Source organism: Tursiops truncatus, chromosome 1 (assembly GCF_011762595.2).
Source record: "Tursiops truncatus isolate mTurTru1 chromosome 1, mTurTru1.mat.Y, whole genome shotgun sequence".
Lineage (NCBI taxonomy): Eukaryota > Metazoa > Chordata > Mammalia > Artiodactyla > Delphinidae > Tursiops > Tursiops truncatus.
Genome location: NC_047034.1, coordinates 138,135,071 through 138,155,374, shown reverse-complemented (window position 1 = coordinate 138,155,374; position 20,304 = coordinate 138,135,071). Strand labels below are relative to the sequence as shown.

At 44.1% G+C, this 20,304-nt stretch overlaps 2 protein-coding genes across 3 annotated transcripts in view; one reads left to right on the top strand and one right to left on the bottom strand.

Moving 5' to 3' along the window:
- CIMAP2 (ciliary microtubule associated protein 2) overlaps nt 1-19,055 on the top strand; it is a 36,174-nt gene extending 17,119 nt beyond the window's left edge. Inside the window, 1 exon segment of the mRNA XM_033866174.2 lies at nt 6,430-19,055. Within this exon segment, the coding sequence (XP_033722065.2) occupies nt 6,430-6,502 (73 nt within the window). The 3' untranslated portion in view covers nt 6,503-19,055.
- Nucleotides 17,291-20,304, bottom strand: part of DHCR24 (24-dehydrocholesterol reductase) — a 35,342-nt gene continuing 32,328 nt past the window's right edge. For both annotated transcript variants that reach the window (XM_019942413.3, XM_073789342.1), the window contains one exon: nt 17,291-20,217. In XM_019942413.3, the coding sequence (XP_019797972.1) occupies nt 20,064-20,217 (154 nt within the window). In that variant the 3' untranslated portion in view covers nt 17,291-20,063. The remainder of the gene's footprint in view (nt 20,218-20,304) is intronic.

Here is a 20,304-nt window from a genome sequence, read left to right as displayed (position 1 = left end):
CCTACTAGAGACTCTGGGGCACTTGTTGACCATTGGTTCACCATAGCATGACCAAGCTGAGTGTTTTCACTGGGGGAATTTCAGTGTCAGTGTTGTTAGATATTTTTCCCTTGGCCTTGGCTGGAGAAAGCTCTTCTGAGAGATGTAAATCTGGCTGCCAGAACGTTACGTGGGGGAGAAGAACTTAGAGATCTCAATATTTAGTGATCAAACTCCCATTTGATTCCCTGTTTTAAATAGGATACTCGTGACATCAACTCTTCCCGGTATCATCCTGTACAGAGAACCTCTCTGTCTCCAGAGAATAAATTCTGCAATCTTCATTCATGAAGGGTATTCATCTGGCTGCAGAGAGTGGAGAGGGAGGTTGATATTACACAGACATTCAATCCATATCCTTGTGTTGGTGCACTCCCAATTCCAGGGGTACCTAGTGCTGCCAATTCCTCGGTCTTTTGGAGTGAGGGAATTCTTAGCTTTAACTTCTTCTATTTTAGGATTTAGCTTTCTTGGGTATGCTAACATAGTTACCATTCTTCCATCTGCTTTTCAACTTCCTAAATATTCTCTCTTACTGCTGCTGCTTCTATGCTTTTTGTCCTTGTGGGTATATGAGTTTAAATTTGTATTCCTTTACTCCTGTTTTAGTGAGATTTCAGGAGGGATGGAGGTTAATATACGCATTCAATCCACTAAAAGTGTGGTGAAATTTCTGAGTTTCAAAAGTAAAGTAAAGATCTTGGAGATGTCAGATCTAAGAAGACAAATAACCTACGATCTAGATAAAAGACAATCAGACATGTTTTGGGCCTCTCTTCTGAAACATGAATGATAGAAAACACTGCTTATACCACAAGAAAAAGACTTGAGACTAGAATTCTCTATGTAGCCAAACTATCATTCATGGGCAAATAGAGGTGCACAAGAATTTGGGATGTATACCAAATGTATCTTTTCTGAAAATATTACTGGGGGGTATACTGCAAGTGAAAAATGAATTAGCATAGGAGCGCAACAAAGGGGAAGACATAAAATGTAAGAATATATCTAGCTATGATTTACCAGATAACTGTGAACAACAGCAAAAAGTGGTAATACAAATACCAAGCAAAATAGAATTCAAGGCAAAAATATTAAATGGGACAAAGATGAGTATTTAATCATGGTAAACAATGAAATCCATGAAGAAGTTATAAAAACCGTGAACCTTCACGCACTCAAAATAACAGCAACAAACTCCCACAATCATAATGGGAATTCCTTTTTTTTTTGCGGTACACGGGCCTCTCACTGTTGTGACCTCTCCCCTTGCGGAACACAGGCTCCGGACGCGCAGGCTCAGCGGCCATGGCTCACAGGCCCAGCCGCTCCGAGGCATGCAGGATCCTCCCAGACCGGGGCACGAACCCGTGTCCCCTGCATTGGCAGGCAGACTCTCAACCACTGCGCCACCAGGGAAGCCCGGGAATTCTTAATAGACCTGAGAATTTGACAGACAAGGACATGTAAATAATTATTTAGAGGATTTGAATAGGTGTGTTTTACTCCACATCATTTTCAGATATTCATGGAACACTTATAAAAGTTAATCTTCTAAGAAAATTTCATTTAAAATATCTAAATTAAAAACACCCTACATAGAAAATTTTAGGTTACTTTTTCTAAACAGAGTACAATAAAACAAGACATTAACAATAAAAGGATAACCCTCAAAACCAAGTACTTGGAAACTAGTAAGTAGTCTTCTTAAAAGCTCTTGGGTCTAAGAGAAAATCTAGTTTGAAATTACAGTCCATTTAGAAATTAATTACAATAAAAACTCTGTATCAAAACCTATGTAAGGGGCTTCCCTGGTGGCGCAGTGGTTGGGAGTCCACCTGCCGATGCAGGGGACACGGGTTCGTGCCCCGGTCTGGGAAGATCCCACATGCCGCGGAGCGGCTGGGCCCGTGAGCCATGGCCGCTGGGCCTGCGCGTCCGGAGCCTGTGCTCCGCGACGGGAGAGGCCCCAACAGTGAGAGGCCCGCATACCACAAAAAAAAAAAAAAAAAAAAAACCTATGTAATATTGTCAAAGCACCCATTAGAGGAAAATTCATAGCTTTAATAGCTTTTAATATTAAATATGAAAGATTGAAACCAACAGAAGCAATCATTCTACTCTAGAAGTTTAAAAACGTCAAAATAAATTTAAAACTAAGGCAGGAGTAAAGAATTAATGAGAACAAGAAGAGTCTGGAAGGATGGAGGTGCTCTCACTGGGGCCTCACAACTCCTCCATGTTGATGTGCTATTGTCAATCCCTGCTTCGGCTGTAGGATGCGGGCCACGACTCAGTGTGGGTGTGGATGGAAAAGTGTAGGGTCCACAGACTGCGAGGCTGCTGTAGAAAGGCAAAGAGCGATGGTCAGGGCTGTCTTCCCATCTTATACGTGAGTGCCTGCAGAGGTGGGGGAAATGGCTCAGAGGCCCGCAGCCAAACAGGCAGGGCGGGGACCAGGGCTCTGACTCAGGTCCTGTACTTCAGCCTCTCCTCCTTGGCCAGCTTTGCAGAGGCCATGGGTGTGGAACACAACTTGGCCTTGAACAATTTGCTGTCTTCAGTCCAGGCGAGGGAGGGCGTGTGTGGGAGAGTTGTAAAGTCTCCTTCTGGAATGTGTAGTGACAGCTAATCTTTCTCACCTGTCACTGCCAAGCCTCACCTGCTTCTTCCTGCCAAACCGCTGGTTCTGGGCTTCCAGCGAGGCAGCCTGGGATTTGACTCCCGTGTGGAAAGGCAGCCTTTTGCTTTCCATTATTTAGAGCTATACACATAGGAGGTGCTTCATAAATGTGGCTGATGGACCCATGGAGCAAGTTTTCCACCTGGTCACCTTTCTGGCTGTTACAGCCTGGTCTCTTTACTCCATCTGGCCACCCTCTGGCCGTGTGGACATGCTCGCTTTGCACTCCAGCCAGGCCACGCTTTGGCCACACTGTGATCTGTTCTTGAAACACTCTTCTCCTAGTTTCTGTCTGGAAAATTCCTATTTATCCTCCACAACTCTGCTTAAATATGAAGGCTTCCCTGATTTTTCCAGACAATGCCTCTGTATTCTCAGCCTCTTGTGCATTCCCAGTTGGGAGCACTTTCCCTTTATATTGTAATTATTTATTCACATGCCTGTGGTCCCTACTAAAGAGAACTTCTCTATTCTCAAACTCCAGTGTCTGGCTGGCACGTGTAGAAGGAGCTCAATGCAGATTTGTTAAAGGATGAGTCAGTGCTCCACGCAAAGGAAACTTCCAGTTCGATCGGGCAGAAGCTTATTTCTCCTAAGTGTTTTCACTTGACATTGTTTTACGAAAAATTTAAACGTACACCAAAATAGAAAGGATTTTACAGTGTACCCTTGTATATGCATCACTTAGATTCTACCATTAATGTTTTATTCTTCTTGTTTTATGACATAGCTTCCTGTCTGTTAATCTGTGAATCACCTATCTATGATCATCCTTCTACCCATCTATGAATTACCTTACAATCTGATAAATTTCAAAGTAAATGGCAGACATCAATACTTCCTCCTAAATACTTCAGTAGGCATACTAACTTTTTAGGATTTTTAACTAAAGTCACATTCCTTGTCCAGAAATCTGACATTGAAATCATAAGTATCCATTTTTATAACAACAATAATAAATTCTTATATCACTAGAGTATATTTATAATATTCAAAGTGATTTTATATGTATTTACTGTATACGATAACTTTAAAAGGTAGGAATTGCTCTCAATGTTTTTCAGTTGAGACAACTGAAATTTGGCGAGAGAAAGGGATTTCCTAAAGCTGCTGCTAGGCAACAGCATTCATGCATGTAATCTTCAAACATTAATTGAGAACTTGCTCTGTGGCAGGCACATCTTGGGACATGGCAGAAGAGAACCAGACAGACAGCAGTTCTGTCCCAGAGTGGCTCCCACCTTTCTGGGGAAGGCACTCAACCCCTGTTCTACAGTTACAGGGTAGTGTGAGAAGGATGAGGGCAGGAGGGGCCTGGGACTTTTCTATGTCCAGAATGCTCTCCCCACTCTTTTACCCACAGCGTTCTGGAGGGTGAGACCAGGAGAGAAGGCCCTTTGAACCCAGGAAGGCTAAGGCACAGATAGCCTTCACCATGGCCAGTCTTCCTGTCCTCGCCCCACCTGCTCACACCCGGTCACTCCCCTTGGACCTCCTGGGCCTCTGTGCATGCTGCTTTGGTGGGAGATTTGGAAGTTTGAACAGGAAAGGGGGACTCTTAGGAAATCCAGCACAGAATCCCCCTTCCCCAGGGTTCCAAGCTGTGTTCTTTCCACAAGTGTTCACTTCTTTCAGGGAGGAGAAAAATTAGGACAAAGGAAAGAGCATGAACAAAGGAAAGGAAGCCAAAAAGCTCAGGACCTGTCCGGAAAACCCTAGATGGTTCGATTAGGATGATGTATGGAGTGTGTAAAGGGGAATCGCAGAGAATAAGGCAGGTGGGATTGGTTAGGTCAGTCCTTAGAGGGCTTGATTGTGAAGCTAAGCTGCTCAGACTTTATCTGACCTGTGAGAAGCCACAGAAGGATTTTTTTAAAAGTTAGATTTATAATAGTAAAACTTACAGCCAGTAAAATTCACCCTTTTTAGGTATATAGCTCTATGAGATCTTTTTTCCAGTTCTGTGAGTTTTGACAAATGTATATAGTCATGTAATTAGTCACCCAAACAAGCAAGATAAAGGATATTACCATCACCCCTAAAAGTTTCCTTGTGCCATTTGTAGGCCCCAGCCCCTGGCAACTACTGATGTGATTACCAGCCCTATAGTTTTGCCTTTTCCAGAATGTCATATAAATGGAATCATGCCGTATGTAGAATTTTGTTCCTTTCATTTTGCATGGTGTTCTTGAGATTCATCCATACTGTTGCTTATATTAGCAGTTTGTCCCTTTCTAATGCTGACTTGTGTTCTCTTGAATGGATATACCACAGTTTATCCACTTTCAAGGAGAGGGCCATTTGGGTTGTTTCCAGTCTGGGCAATTTTGAATAAAGCTGCTATAAGCAGTCCCATATAGGTCTTCATGTAGACATATGCTTTCGTTCTTCTTTGGGAAATATCTAGAGTAGGATTTCGAGGTCACTTGATAAATGTATGTATAACTTTATAAGAAACTGCCCAACTATTTTCTGAAAAGGTTGTATTCCCACTAACAATGTATGTGGATCTAATTGCTTTACATTCTTGTCAACATTTGGTATTATAAGGCTTTTTTTCCTTCCAAATTTAGCCATCCTAATAGGGGTATTTCCTTGTGGTTTGAATTTGCATTTCTCTAATGACAAGATGTTGGGCATTTTTTCATGTACCTCCTCCATATCTCTTCTTTTGCACATTTTTAAAAACGGTTACTTGTTTTCTTCTATTAAGTGTTGAGAGTCCTTTATATATTCCAGGCATACATCCTTTATCAGACATGTATTGTGCAAATATTTTCTTCCGTACCCTCAAAAGGGTTTAAATGGGAAGTAACTCTTGTGTTTTAAAGACGTACTCTGTGGCATTGTTGGGTAGGGGAGTGGGATGGGGCCGGATGGAGACAAGGAGGCCGACTTAGTGTCAGGTGAGAGCTGAGGCTCTGAGCCAGGCCAGGGGCAGTGGGCTGGGGAGGACTGAAGAGCAGAAGGCACGGAGACCCACCGGATCATCATAAAGGCCTCTTTGGCCCTGTAAGCCCGCCCTCCTGCCTGCCTTCCTTTGACAGATATTTGTGGACACCACCTTTCAAGCACCTGAAACAGTCTAGGCATAGGGGAAATATCAATAAAGACATCAAAGTCCTGTCTTCATCAAGTTTACGTCTTGGTGGGAAAGACAGACAATGAACAAACACATACATGTGTGCACCATAATGGCTGGTATATGCTGTTGGACACACAAAGCAAGGGGTTCTTATAAAATGCCACCTTCCAAATGGCTTCTGAGATGAAACCAGAGAGAGTCCTCATGGGTTCCACCCTTAGGAAAGAATCCGAGCAATGGGAGGGATGTTAGACTGTGGTCAGGGGCTCTGGGCTGGAATTCTGGTCATCAGGGTGACCTCAGACAAGTTCCCTCCTTTTTGTGACCCTCAGTCTCCCTATTGGGATGGTCTTTTAGGTGCTAGGATTTTGTATTTGAAGTTCTTACAAACCGGTTTGGGGGCTCTGATGAGCCAAAGTAGGTGCATAGCAGAGGAATTTCCTCCTTAGAACCAGGCTGTTTTGTTGGAAAGGCTCTAGAGGTTATCAATTTTGGCCTCTCAACTAATGTAGGATCCCCTAGGAAGCACCCTGTTCATCCCCTGTGGGTGCCCCTCCAGGGGTGGGGGGCTCAATCTCTTCCAAGGGACCAGTTCCATTTTCTCTTTCTCTGTCTTTTAAAGGGAAAGAATCACACCTTTTACTAGGGGGACGTGCTCTCCAACTGTGGATTACAATTCAGATCCTATTCCTTAAAGTCGCACATGAAGGACAGCCTGCAGTGACCGGAGGACCCAAAGGCCTGAAGACAGATCTGGGGATGGGAGGGTAGGAGTGGGAAAGGGGGGTCTTGGAGAAAGGACACATGGGAATGCCTGGAAGAGGGGAGAGGTGTGGTGGGATCACTTTTGCTGGAGGTGTCTACCGGGAGGTCATGATGTCTGCTGGGCCAGATATCTTTTGATACGAGAGATCAATTATCCTGAGAATTGGCTACTGACATGAACATGGGAGCCAGACAGCAGATGGACTAAAGGGGTGGAATGTGGTTGACACTCTTGGAACCCCTTTTATTCTAAAGCCAAAGTCCTTGGATCCCTGATCAGTAAAACCCAAAGAGAGTTGGGAGAGTGGAGCATATGTCCTAAGGTGGCTGTAGGCCCTCTCTGGGAATACTCCATCTCCATCCCAGGATGCTCCTGGAAGCTCAGCAGGGCCAAATGCCATGAGGAGGCTGCTGACCTCCAGGAATCATGCAGCCATTGGGAACAAACAGTTCCACTCCCAAAGTCAGAACTCGTGGGCACGCCAGTCTAGCCCAGATGTGGGTCTGTGCGGGTTGATCACAATGTCCTGAGCTTCTGCCCTCACTGTTTTTGGACAGTGAGAGATTGGGTGGGATGGCAGGAGTGTGTTGTCTTTAGAAAAGAGGAGACAGACTCACAGCCTCAGCCACAAAGCTCACATAATGATAAAAAATACTTCAAACAATCTTAAGAGCATGAGTGCCTTACAGAAGTTACTTTGTCACTCATGTCAAAATGACTGTTTTGGGAGAAGTAAAACTGAATTTATTCACAGGCATGTTGTGTATCGAAAATAAAATACTACTGAATCCTCAAAAAGGTTGATAAGCCAAACTAGGTGCAAGTAGGTCTAATAAGTCTGCAACGTTTCAGGAAATAAGATCAATATACCCAAATCAACTATTGCTATACACTAGCAATAAACAACCAAAAATTGAAAATGCCGTATATAATAGCATCAAAACTATCAAATACTTAGGTATAAATTTGACAAAAGAGGTATAAGACTTGTACAGTGAAAACTATAAAATTTCTCTCTGCTGAGAGAAATTAAAGAAGACCTAAATAAAGGGAGAGATATACCATAATCATGGATCAAAAGACTCAATGTTGTTAAGATGCCAATTCCCTCAAATTCATCTATAGATTCAATACCAATCAAAATCCTAGTAATTTTTTTTATTATTACTTTTTTTATACAGCAAGTTCTTATTAGTCATCAATTTTATACCCATCAGTGTACACATGTCAATCCCAATCACCCAATTCAGCACACCACCATCCCCACCCTCCTGGCGTTATCCCCCTTTGGTGTCCATATGTTTGTTCTCTACATCTGTGTCTCAACTTCTGTCCTGCAAACTGGTTCATCTGTACCGTTTTTCTAGGTTCCACATATATGCGTTAATATACGATATTTGTTTTTCTCTTTCTGACTTACTTCACTCTGTATGACAGTCTCTAGATCCATCCACGTCTCAACAAATGACTCAATTTCATTCCTTTTTATGGCTGAGTAATATTCCATTGTATACATGTACCACATCTTCCTTATCCATTTGTCTGTCAATGGGCATTTAGGTTGCTTCCATGACCTGGTTATTGTAAATAGTGCTGCAACGAACATTGGGGTGCATGTGTCTCCTTGAATTATGGTTTTCTCTGGGTATATGCCCAGTAGTGGGATTGCTGGATCATATGGTAATTCTATTTTTAGTTTTTTAAAGAAGCTCCATACTGTTCTCCATAGTGGTTGTATCAGTTTACATTCCCACCAACAGAGCAGGAGGGTTCCCTTTTCTCCACACCCTCTCCAGCATTTGTTGTTTGTAGATTTTCTGATGATGCCCATTCTAACTGATGTGAGGTGATACCTCATTGTAGTTTTGATTTGCATTTCTCTAATAAATAGTGATGTTGAGCAGCTTTTCATGTTCTTCTTGGCCATCTGTATGTCTCCTTTGGAGAAATGTCTATTTAGGTCTTCTGCCCATTTTTGGATTGGGTTGTTTGTTTCTTTAATATTGAACTGCATGAGCTGTTTATACATTTTGGAGATTAATCCTTTGTCCGTTGATTCATTTGCAGATACTTTCTCCCATTCTGAGGGTTGTCTTTTTGTCTTGTTTATGGTTTCCTTTGCTGTGCAAAAGCGTTTAAGTTTCATTAGGTCCCATTTGTTTATTTTTGTTTTTATTTCCATTACTCTAGGAGGTGGATCAAAAAAGATCTTGCTGTGATTTATGTCAGAGTGTTCTTGCTATGTTTTCCTTTAACAGTTTTATAGTGTCTGGTCTTACATTTAGGTCTCAAATCCATTTTGAGTTTATTTTTGTGTATGGTGTTAGGGAGTGTTCTAATTTCATTCTTTTACATGTAGCTGTCCAGTTTTTCCAGCACCACTTATTTAAGAGACTGTCTCTTCTCCACTGTATATCTTTGCCTCCTTTGTCATAGATTAGTTGACCATAAGTGCATGGGTTTATCTCTGGGCTTTCTATCTTGTTCCATTGATCTATGTTTCTGCTTTTGTGCCAGTACCATATTGTCTTGATTACTATAGCTTTGTAGTATAGTCTGAAGTCAGGGAGTTTGATTCCTCCAGCTCCGTTTTTTTCCCTCAAGACTGTTTTGGCTATTCGGGGCCTTTTGTGTCTCCATACAAATTTTAAGGTTTTTGGTTCTAGTTCCATAAAAAAATGCCATTGGTAATTTAATAGGGGTTGCATTGAATCTGTAGATTGCTTTGGGTAGTAGAGTCATTTCCACAATATTGATTCATCCAATCCAAGAACATGGTTTATCTCTCCATCTGTTGGTATCATCTTTAATTTCTTTCATCAGTGTCTTATAGTTTTCTGCATACAGGTCTTTGTCTCCCTAGGTAGGTTTATTCCTAGGTATTTTATTCTTTTCCTTGCAATGGTAAATAGAAGTGTTTCCTTAATTTCTCTTTCAGATTTTTCATCATTAGTGTATAGAAATGCAAGAGATTTCTGTGCATTAATTTTGTATCCTGCAACTTTACCAAATTCATTGATTAGCTCTAGTAGTTTTCTGGTGGCATTTTTAGGATTCTCTATGTATAGTATCATGTCATCTGCAAACAGTGACAGTTTTACTTCTTCTTTTCCAATTTGTATTCCTTTTATTTCTTTTTCTTCTCTGATTGTCGTGGCTAGGACTTCCAAGACTATGTTGAATAATAGTGGTGAGAGTGGACATCCTTGTATTGTTCCTGATCTTAGAGGAAATGCTTTCAGTTTTTCACCATTGAGAACGATGTTTGCTGTTGGTTTGTCGTATATGGCCTTTATTATGTTGAGGTAGGTTCCCTCTATGCCCACTTTCTGGAGAGTTTTTATCATAAATGTATGTTGAATTTTGTCAAAAGCTTTTTCTGCATCTATTGAGATGATCATATGGTTTTTATTCTTCAAGTTGTTAATATGGTGTATCACATTGATTGATTTGTGTATATTGAAGAATCCTTGCATTCCTGGGATAAATCCACCTTGATTATGATGTATGATACTTTTAATGTGTTGTTGGATTCTGTTTGCTAGTATTTTGTTGAGGATTTTTGCATCTATATTCATCAGTGATATTGGTCTGTAATTTTCTTTTTTTGTAGTATCTTTGTCTGGTTTTGGTATCAGGGTGATGGTGGCCTCATAGAATGAGTTTGGGAGTGTTCCTTCCTCTGCAATTTTTGGGAAGAGTTTGAGAAGGATGGGTGTTAGCTCTTCTCTAAATGTTTGATAGAATTCACCTGTGAAGCCATCTGGTCCTGGACTTTTGTTTGTTGGAAGATTTATTTATTTATTTATTTATTTTGTGGTATGCAGGCCCCTCACTGTTGTGGCCTCTCCCATTGTGGAGCACAGGCTCCGGACACGCAGGCTTAGTAGCCATGGCTCACGGGCCCAGCCACTCCACGGCATGTGGGATCTTCCCGGACCGGGGCATGAACCCGTGTCCCCTGTATCGGCAGGCGGACTCTCAACCACTGCACCATCAGGGAAGCCCCTGTTGGAAGATTTTTAATCACAGGTTCAATTTCATTACTTTAATTGGTCTGTTCATATTTTCTATTTCTTCCTGGTTCAGTCTTGGAAGGTTATACCTTTCTGAGAATTTGTCCATTTCTTCCAGGTTGTCCATTTTATTGGCATAGAGTCACTTGTAGTAGTCTCTTAGGATGCTTTGTATTTCTGCACTGTCTGTTGTAACTTCTCCTTTTTCATTTCTAATTTTATTGATTTGAGTCCTCTCCCTCTTTTTCTTGATGAGTCTGGCTAATGGTTTATCAATTTCTTTTATCTTTTCAAAGAACCAGCTTTTAGTTTTATTGATCTTTGCTATTGTTTCCTTTGTTTCTATTTCATTTATTTCTGCTCTGATCTTTATGATTTCTTTCCTTCTGCTAACGTTGGGTTTTCTTTGTTCTTCTTTCTCTAGTTCCTTGAGGTGTAAGGTTAAATTGTTTATTTGAGATATTTCTTGTTTCTTGAGGTAGGCTTGTATAGCTATAAACTTCCCTCTTAGAACTGCTTTTGCTGCATCCCATAGGTTTTGGATCATCGTGTTTTCATTGTTATTTGTCTCTAGGTATTTTTTGATTTCCTCTTTGATTTCTTCAGTGATCTCTTGGTTATTTAGTAACATATTGTTTAGCCTCCATGTGTTTGTGTTTTTTACGTTTTTTGCCCCTGTAATTCATTTCTAATGTCATAGCATTGTGGTCAGAAAAGATGCTTGATATGATTTCAATTTTCTTAAATTTACTGAGGCTTGATTTGTGACCCAAGATGTGATCTATCCTGGAGAATGTTCCGTGCACACTTGAGAAGAAAGTGTAATCTGCTGTTTTTGGATGGCATGTCCTATAAATATCAATTAAATCTATCTGGTCTATTGTGTCATTTAAAGCTTCTGTTTCCTTACTTATTTTCATTTTGGATGATATGTCCTTTGGTGTAAGTGAGGTGGTAAAATCCCCCACTCTTATTGTGTCACTGTCAATTTCCTCTTTTATAGCTGTTAGCAGTTGCCTTATGTATTGAGGTGATCCTATGTTGGGTACATATATATTTACAATTGTTATATCTTCTTCTTGGATTGATCCCTTGATCATTATGTAGTGTCCTTCCTTGCCTCTTGTAACATTCTTTATTTTAAAGTCTATTTTATCTGATATGCGTATAGCTACTCCAGCTTTCTTTTGATTTCCATTTGCATGGAATATCTTTTTCCATCCCCTCACTTTCAGTCTGTATGTGTCCCTAGGTCTGAAGTGGGTCTCTTGTGGACAGCATATATATGGGTCTTGTTTCTGTATCCATTCAGCAAGGCTGTCTCTTTTGGTTGGAACATTTCATCCATTCACGTTTAAGGTAATTATCGATATGTATGTTCCTATGACCATTTTCTTAATTGTTTTGGGTTTGTTTTTGTAGGTTCTTTTCTTCTCTTGTATTTCGCACTTAGAGAAGTTCCTTTAGCATTTGTTGTAGAGCTGGTTTGGTGGTGCTGGATTCTCTTAGCTTTTGCTTGTCTGTAAAGCTTTTGATTTCTCTATCGAATCTGAATGAAATCCTTGTTGGGTAGAGTAATCTTGGTTGTAGGTTCTTCCCTTTCATCACTTTAAGTATATCATGCCACTCCCTTCTGTCTTGTAGAGTTTCTGCTGAGAAATCAGCTGTTAACCTTATGGGAGTTCCCTTGTATGTTATTTGTTGTTTTTCCCTTGCTGCTTTCAATAATTTTTCTTTGTCTTTAATTTTTTGCCAATTTGATTACTATGTGTCTCAGTGTGTTCTCCTTGGGTTTATCCTGTATGAGACTCGCTGCACTTCCTGGACTTGGGTGGCTATTTCCTTTCCCATGTTAGGGAAGTTTTCGACTATAATCTCTTCAAATATTTTCTCGGGTCCTTTCTCTCTCTCTTCTTCTTCTGGGACCCCTATATTGTGACTGTTGTTGCGTTTAATGTTGTCCCAGAGGTCTCCTAGGCTGTCTTCATTTCTTTTCATTCTTTTTTCTTTATTCTGTTCCACAGTAGTGAATTCCACCATCCTGTCTTCCAGGTCACTTATCCGTTCTTCTGCCTCAGTTATTCTGCTATTGATTTCTTCTAGTGTAGTTTTCATTTCAGTTATTGTATTGCTCATCTCTGTTTGGTTGTTCTTTAATTCTTCTAGGTCTTTGTTAAACATTTCTTGCATCTTCTCGATCTTTGCCTCCATTCTTTTTCCAAGGACCTGGATCATCTTCACTACCATTATTCTGAATTCTTTTTCTGGAAGGTTGCCTATCTCCACTTCATTTAGTTGTTTTTCTGGGGTTTTATCTTGTTCCTTCATTTGGTACATAGCCCTCTGCCTTTTCATCTTGTCTATCTTTCTGTGAATGTGGTTTCTGTTCCACAGGCTTCAGGATTGTAGTTCTTCTTGCTTCTGCTGTCTGCCCTCTGGTGGATGAGGCTATCTAAGAGGCTTGTGCAAGTTTCCTGATGGGAGGGACTGGTGGTGGGTAGAGCTGACTGTTGCTCTGGTGGGCAGAGCTCAGTAAAACTTTAATCCTCTTGACTGTTGATGGGTGGGGCTGGGTTCCCTCCCTGTTGGTTGTTTGGCCTGAGGCAACCCAACACTGGAGCCTACCTGGGCTCTTTGGTGGGGCTAATGGCAGACTCTGGGAGGGCTCACACCAAGGAGCACTTCCCAGAACTTCTACTGCCAGTGTCCTTGTCCCCACGGTGAGCAACAGCCACCCCCCGCCTCTGCAGGAGACCCTCCAACACTAGCAGGTAGGTCTGGTTCAGTCTCCCCTGGGGTCACTGCTCCTTCCCCTGGGTCCTGATGCGCACACTACTTTGTGTGTGCCCTCCAAGAGTGGAGTCTCTGTTTCCCCCAGTCCTGTCGAAGTCCTGCAATCAAATCCCACTAGCCTTCAAAGTCTGATTCTCTAGGAATTCCTCTTACCGTTGCCGGACCCCCAGATTCGGAAGCCTGACGTGGGGCTCAAAACCATCACTCCAGTGGGTGGACTTCTGTGGTGTAAGTGTTTTCCAGTCCATGAGTCACCCACCCAGCAGTTATGGGATTTGATTTTACTGTGATTGTGCCCCTCCTACCGTCTCATTGTGGCTTCTCGTTTATCTTTGGAAGTGGGGTATCTTTTTTGGTGAGTTCCAGTGTCTTCCTGTCGATGATTGTCCAGCAGCTAGTTGTGATTCTGGTGTTTTCACAAGAGGGAGTGAGAGCTCGTCCTGCTACTCCACCATCTTGGTTCAGGCCCTTGACATTGTGGCTTTATTATCAATAACCTTTTGATTTGTTCACTGTCATACACATTTGCTTTTTATCTTAGTAGAGAAATTTCTGAAAATTATTAGAAATAGCTAAATTTTAGTATTTTTCTATTTTTATGTAACAATCTACCTTGATTTTGCTCATCCAAAACAATAATTCATCTTATTTGACTCAGTCCTGTGGAATCACTCATTTTCTCAACATTCAGTTCAACCTTTTACCCACTTGCCAATGCCTCTTTCCTACACTCCTTGCTCTCATCCTGTCTTCCTAAAAACTTACTCCTAAGTATTTTATTAACAAGGAGGCATAATTGATGAAAAACAACTTAATATTTTCCTTTCTGAAATTATTTGCATTTTAACCCTTACATTAACAAGATGGGACTCTAATGGAGGAATTGTAGGCATCCATCAGAAGGTTGGAGCAGACCCCTATAAGCAAATCCTATAAAGTGGTGCTTATTCTTCTTATTTTAAGGATTTGGGGGTATTACCCGCTCTGTTTACTCATCAGTTAAGCTGCAAATATGCTTGATATACCTCAAGTCCTTCATATGAGTCAAGGTGGCAAAACAGAGAGTTAGCAATTTCAGGCAGAGATTACCTGTTGTTGTAATGCTGGGATGCCTAGCACAGTGCCAAGCCTACAACGAATGCACAACTATCTGTTGTTTAACTGGTCAACCAAGATTGATTCAGGCTGTGGTCATTGATCCCTAGATTGCTGACTTTATTTGCTTTTACTGCCAATCCCTGCAATTCTGTTATAGATTATATGCAGGAGATGGTTGTGAGCTCTGTTCATGGTTCCTTCATATATAGAAGAACGAATGGTCTTACAAAATCAGGAACATGCCTAATCAGGCATGATCAATTATTAACTCCATTTCCAGCCCCTCTCCCCACCCTGGAGGATGTGGGTGGTGGTGGCAGGGGCTGAAATCATGGCTTGGCCTTTCTGGTGACCAGCCCCCATCCAAAAGCAATCCAGGTGCTCACCCAGAGTCACCTCATTAGAACAAAAGACACCCCATTACCCAGGAAATTCCAAGAGATTTAGGAGTTCAGTGTCAGGAACCAGGAGTATCTATCTATCAGCTATCTATCTATCTATCTATCTATCTATCATCTATCATCTATCTATATCTCTATCTATAGATAGATATACATTTATATCTATATTTATTTATATTATCTTACAGTGCCCCATTTTTTTTTTTTCTTTATCATTCCCTTGGATCTGCCCCCTAGGGAAACCCATGGGGAGGAGTATGATGGGCAGAGCAGGATTCAGCTATTTCTGGGTTCCTTGGCTCAACTATCTTCAAACCATCTGTCACCAGCAGTTCAGGCTATAATAAATTACCACAGATTGCGTGGCTTATACAACAATTTATTTTGCATGGTTCTGGAGGCTGGGAAGTCCAAGATCAAGGTGCTGGAAGGTCTGATGAGAGCCCTCTTCCTGGTCTGCAGATGGGCATCTTGTATCCTCACAAAGAGGGCTAGCTGTTTCATTTCTCTTCTTAGGACACCACTCCTATCATGAGGGTAATTACCCTCATGGCCTAATTACCTCCCAAAAGGCCCACCTCCCAATTCCATAACACTGTCAACATATGAATTTCAGGTCACAAACAGTCCATAGCATCAAAATACCACCTCCTAGAAATCAACAAAGCCTCCCAACCTTTCACAACTTGCAATGACTACAGCGGTCCTACAGGATGAAACCTGTAGGCCATCTTAACACCAGGACATAGCTAGAAAACATGTTTTTGAAACACATCTACATTTAACTTGTGTAGTGTGTGTACGTGTGTGTGTGCATGCGTGTGTGATTTTTCTTATATAAGCCAAGTTTGGAGAACCAACTGTTGCAACTCTGGCATGAATGTTGGTGTCTGGACACTGCCCACAGTGCCCACAGGGTCCGGTGGGGCAAGACGGTTCCCTTGCAGAAGGAACTGCTTTGGGTCAAAGCAGAACCTCTGCTGATCCCTAGTGGCTTCCTTTCTGAGCTGAGTTCACGAAGAGATTCCCGACTCCCCACTATGTGTGGGGCTCAGCGAAGGGTCTCATTTCACTGTTTCTAGACCTGGAACTACGGTCTTAACTAGCTCGGGGTGAGGCTCTTGAAGCATTTTGATGTTTTAAGACTAATGAGTCTGCATCCTTGTTTAACTCGTTAATGGCCTCAATGTGGCCTCCAAGCAAATCACTTGACCTTTCCTGAGCTTCACTTTCCTCATCTGTAAAATGGGGATAAAAACTGACCTGCTTTTGTTACAGGACTGTGAGGATTAAAGAAGATATTGTATGTCGCATGCTATTCAAATGTAAGGTGATATTTCAGGTTTCAACTACAAAATCTGTTTTAAGGACATTAAAGATTTCTCCTCCTTTAAGGAGAATTTACAAATCCTGATTTGTGAAACTGAACAATTGGAAAAAGAATTTCCTAAGGGGTTCCTCTCAGACAACTTTAGGATGGGACCCTGACATCACATATATTTTAGGAAAATGTCCATCATGAATATCTATGCATTTGCATAAAACTTTATTGCACTAAACTCAACCCGTGTGTCTCTGTTCATTTAAGCCTGACGACCTGTAACAATTAGGGAGAGCTAAATTGCTCTAACAGTCCTGAATACGCAGTGACTCAACTACAGTGGAAGTTTATTTCCTGTTCCCAGACCAGGCCTAAGTTCAGGTTGGGGGGCAGTTCTCCATACAGTGATCCAGGCACCTAGCTCCTTCCCCTTGTGACTCTGCTACCACCTATGGCCTGGTTGTCATCTGCGTCCAAATAACAGAAGAGCCAGGAGAACCTCACACAGGGCTTTACCACTTCCGCTCACAGTCTCCTAGAGCGACTCTAACCCAAGGGCCCATCTGAGGGCGAGGGAGGCTGGGAAATGTAGTCCAGTGGTGTGCTCAAAGGGAGGAAGGGGTTTTAGTGGACAGTTGGTGGTCTCTACCAGTGTGTAAATGAGGAAAGAGTCTCAATAGGATTAATTGATTTGCCAAACTTAGGTCATCCAAGTGACAAGGCCAGGACTGCGGCCCAGAGCTTCTGTCATGTCTGGTGCCTTAAAAAGCACAGCTCCACCTCGATCCGAGCCCCACCTCACCTGAACTCTGCTCACTGGTCTCCTAGCTTCCAAGTTTCTCCTTGTACTCTGTTCTCCACCCTGCAGATAGGGGAATATTATCAACATCTACGCCAGATCATTGTGACGGTGACGGAAATTCAAAAACAGTTAAGAAGATCACCCTGGTCCCTCTGCCCTAACACACCTGTCCCTTCCCCCACGCCATCTTCTAGCCCTCGCGGGTTCAGAGGGAAATTGGAGCCTGCACTTGAGCCAGGAGTGCCTCTACGTCGGGGTCCCCAGAGCAAGAAACGACAAAGGCTACTTTCCAGATCACACTTTTATTCTTACAGAAGCGGGGGCCACACAGCCATAGGGACATGAAGTGTTCAGACAGCAGGCACAGCGCCTGCAGCTGCAGAGCCTGCTGGGGGGTGGGGGGGACCCAGGCCTTTTTCCGTGGTCCCCACGATTAAGGAGAAAACTAAAAATCACACAGCATTCACTGCCACCCCCATCCCCACCCCTTCCCTCTCAGTAACAGCTAATTAGATTATGCATCCTTCCAGCCAAAGAAACTGGCTAGAATCCGGATTTTACAGAAAACCTTCATGCAGAGAAACTCAGCGTTCCGGAAGGGAGAGGCCTCTTCTTATACTTTCCACACACGCTGCCCCACTCCCGCCACGTGCCAAGTTTAATTCCACCTGAAACCACCATCTGGATGGGTAGTGACGAGACTGGCTACAAGAAAGAGCTGGTCACTCAGCTCAACATGCTTGGAAGACTGCCCCTTTCTAGGCAAGATATCACTGAAGCTAAACACTAACCTGAGGCTGGTGTGATCCCCAGACCCACCCTCCCTCCCTTCTGAGCCCCGGGTTCCAAGTGAGGTCTGCGAAGGGCAGGATTTTGCTTTGTAGGACTGAGGATAACAGAAGCTGCTGGCATCTCTGGCCACACTCCCAGGGGCCCAGGGACGGAGGCCCCACTGGTGAAAGGATGGGACCTTATCTGTGGGGCTAACCTAGCTCGGGCTCGCCATTCCTCTACAGTAAGTAGGATCATCAGTTTAGCGCCGAGCGGGAAGCCCACGGGCCCACTAGGAGAGCTAATGCCAGTATTCACGTGCTTTGCATACAAGCGAGAAAATGAGGTTTCTTATTTTTTTCTTACGCCCCCTCCAGAGGCCAAATGGGGAAGAGTGGTTCCTCTGCCATCTGAGTGTCCTGAATGCGCCCAGAACTCCCAGGAACGCGCCAAGACGCTACAGCGTGCCAAGCCCAGGGCAGGATGAGCGAGCCTCGGCAGCCAAAGCACGGCTCTGGGAGGATCCTGGCAACCTGTGGTGACAAGACTGACACTTCCTTGCAGGCCACGGCTGCGCCTTTCTGAAAAGATGAGAGCTGGCCTTGGGCTGAAGGAAGGACCTTAAATGGGAGACAACCCCCAAGCATCCACTTAGATCATTTGTTTTTCCTCTGACTATCCACACAAGAGGCTTTTCATGGGGTTTGCAGTCGTGGTGTTTAAGACAGCTCTGCAATTCTACAGCAGAAGGGCCTCAGGTGGTCTTGTGGGCGCTGATGTGACAGATGAGGAAACTACAGCTCAGAGGGACAAATGACTTGCCCACGGGTGCAGAGCTCGTGAGGAACACAGCAAGGACTGAAACCCAGGCCTCCTGGCTCCTGGCGCAGTGGTCCCTCTCTCTCTCTCTCTCTCTCTCTCCCAAAATGTCACTGCCTGGCACAGTTCACTTAATTCCAGCTTCCCTTACACAATTCCCTCTCAGATTCTGGGTTTTCAGCTGAGGCTGGGCAGTTCTTAAGACAGAGCTGCACAAACAACCAAGCTCTACTAGGCAGGCAGGGACCTGGGAAGGTTTCCTTCCCTCTGGAACGGAAATGGAGCTAACTTTTCTCTGAGCTTAGGATTTGTAAGGCACTAAAATTAACTACAGTTGGGGGCCGGGGGAGAAAGAAAAAAAGGGGGAGATGAGTGGTTGGAGAAATCAAGTTGATGCCGTTTTCTTTCAGCCCCGCAGTGAGGAACCCCACGAAGCCGAGTGACGGCGGGCTCCATTTTCCTGCTTGGCGCGGTCCCACCCCCCCCCCAACTCCCACCCCTACTGCAGAGCAGAGGACACAGCCCCACCATGGCAAAGCGGGTTCTGGGAACAAGAACCATGGAGGGTGGAGAGGCAAGAATGAGCCCAGGTTCTCTGGATTCAATTCAGAGCAGAGACCACTCACCCAGCCTGGGCAGGTGTCCCAGGCCTGGGCCTGGCCAGGATTCAACCCTGAAGTGTCTTCTCCAAGGACACAGTCCCCTCTGAGTGGACGTGGGCAACGGCTGCAGTGGGCCTGCAAGCCTGAGCGTGAAGGAGGAAGGGGCAAGGCGCCACCGAGCACGGCAGGGAGAACTTTGGAATCAGACCTGGCTTTGGCACAGCACATCTTGGGCCTGCCCGCCCGCCCGCCCCATCTGTTGCCCTCCCAAGACCCCAGGGATGGAGAGGAACCTTCCTTCCTTCCCTCCGCGAGGAGGTCTTGCAGCTGACAAGTGATGGCAGCGCAACTCGAGGGCACCCCCTTCAGCCAAACCCGAGCCCAGGTGACCTAACATGGAGCCTTCCCGGACTCAACCACTGAATCCAAAGCACTTAGTCCGACGTGACGCTGAGTGGGAAGCCGTGCTAACAGCAGCTGCCGCTTCTCCGGCACCTCTGCTGCGACAGGCGCTTGACTTAGATGACAGTAGCAGGAAGACGGCATTACCCCCTTTCAACAGGTGAGGAACAGGGCTCAGAGTGGCTGAGTGACTCACTCAGAGTCACACAGCTCATGAGTGGCAGAACTGGGAACTAGACTCGGGTCTGTCTGACTCCAAATCTCACGTCCTGGCCACTCTGCTTGGCTGCCCCTGGAGGCTGGGAGCAGCTGTCGGGGCCGCCTGGGTGGGGTTCTGGGGGGGTTTCTTTCTGAAAGTGTGGATCTGGCAGAGCAGCCAAGCTTGAGTGGAGGGAAGATAGATGCCTTCTGGCCCTGGGGACAGGGTCCGCCCTCGCGTCCGCCTCCTTCCAGGTGGGCTCCGGCTCAGTGCCTGGCAGCCTTGCAGATCTTGTCATAGACCTCCGGGAAGGCGTCCTGGCAGCCAAGCTGTTTCCGCAGCCTATGGTACAGGGAGCCGTCAAACATCTCCCAGAACTCCTCCCGGTCCATGTAGCAGTCGGCATACAGCATCTGGAACCTGCAGCGCAGACACAGGGTGAGGACTCGGGGACGGGGGTCAGAGGGGCGGGGAGGGGAAAGGGGAGCAAAGAACCCCAGCCATCCC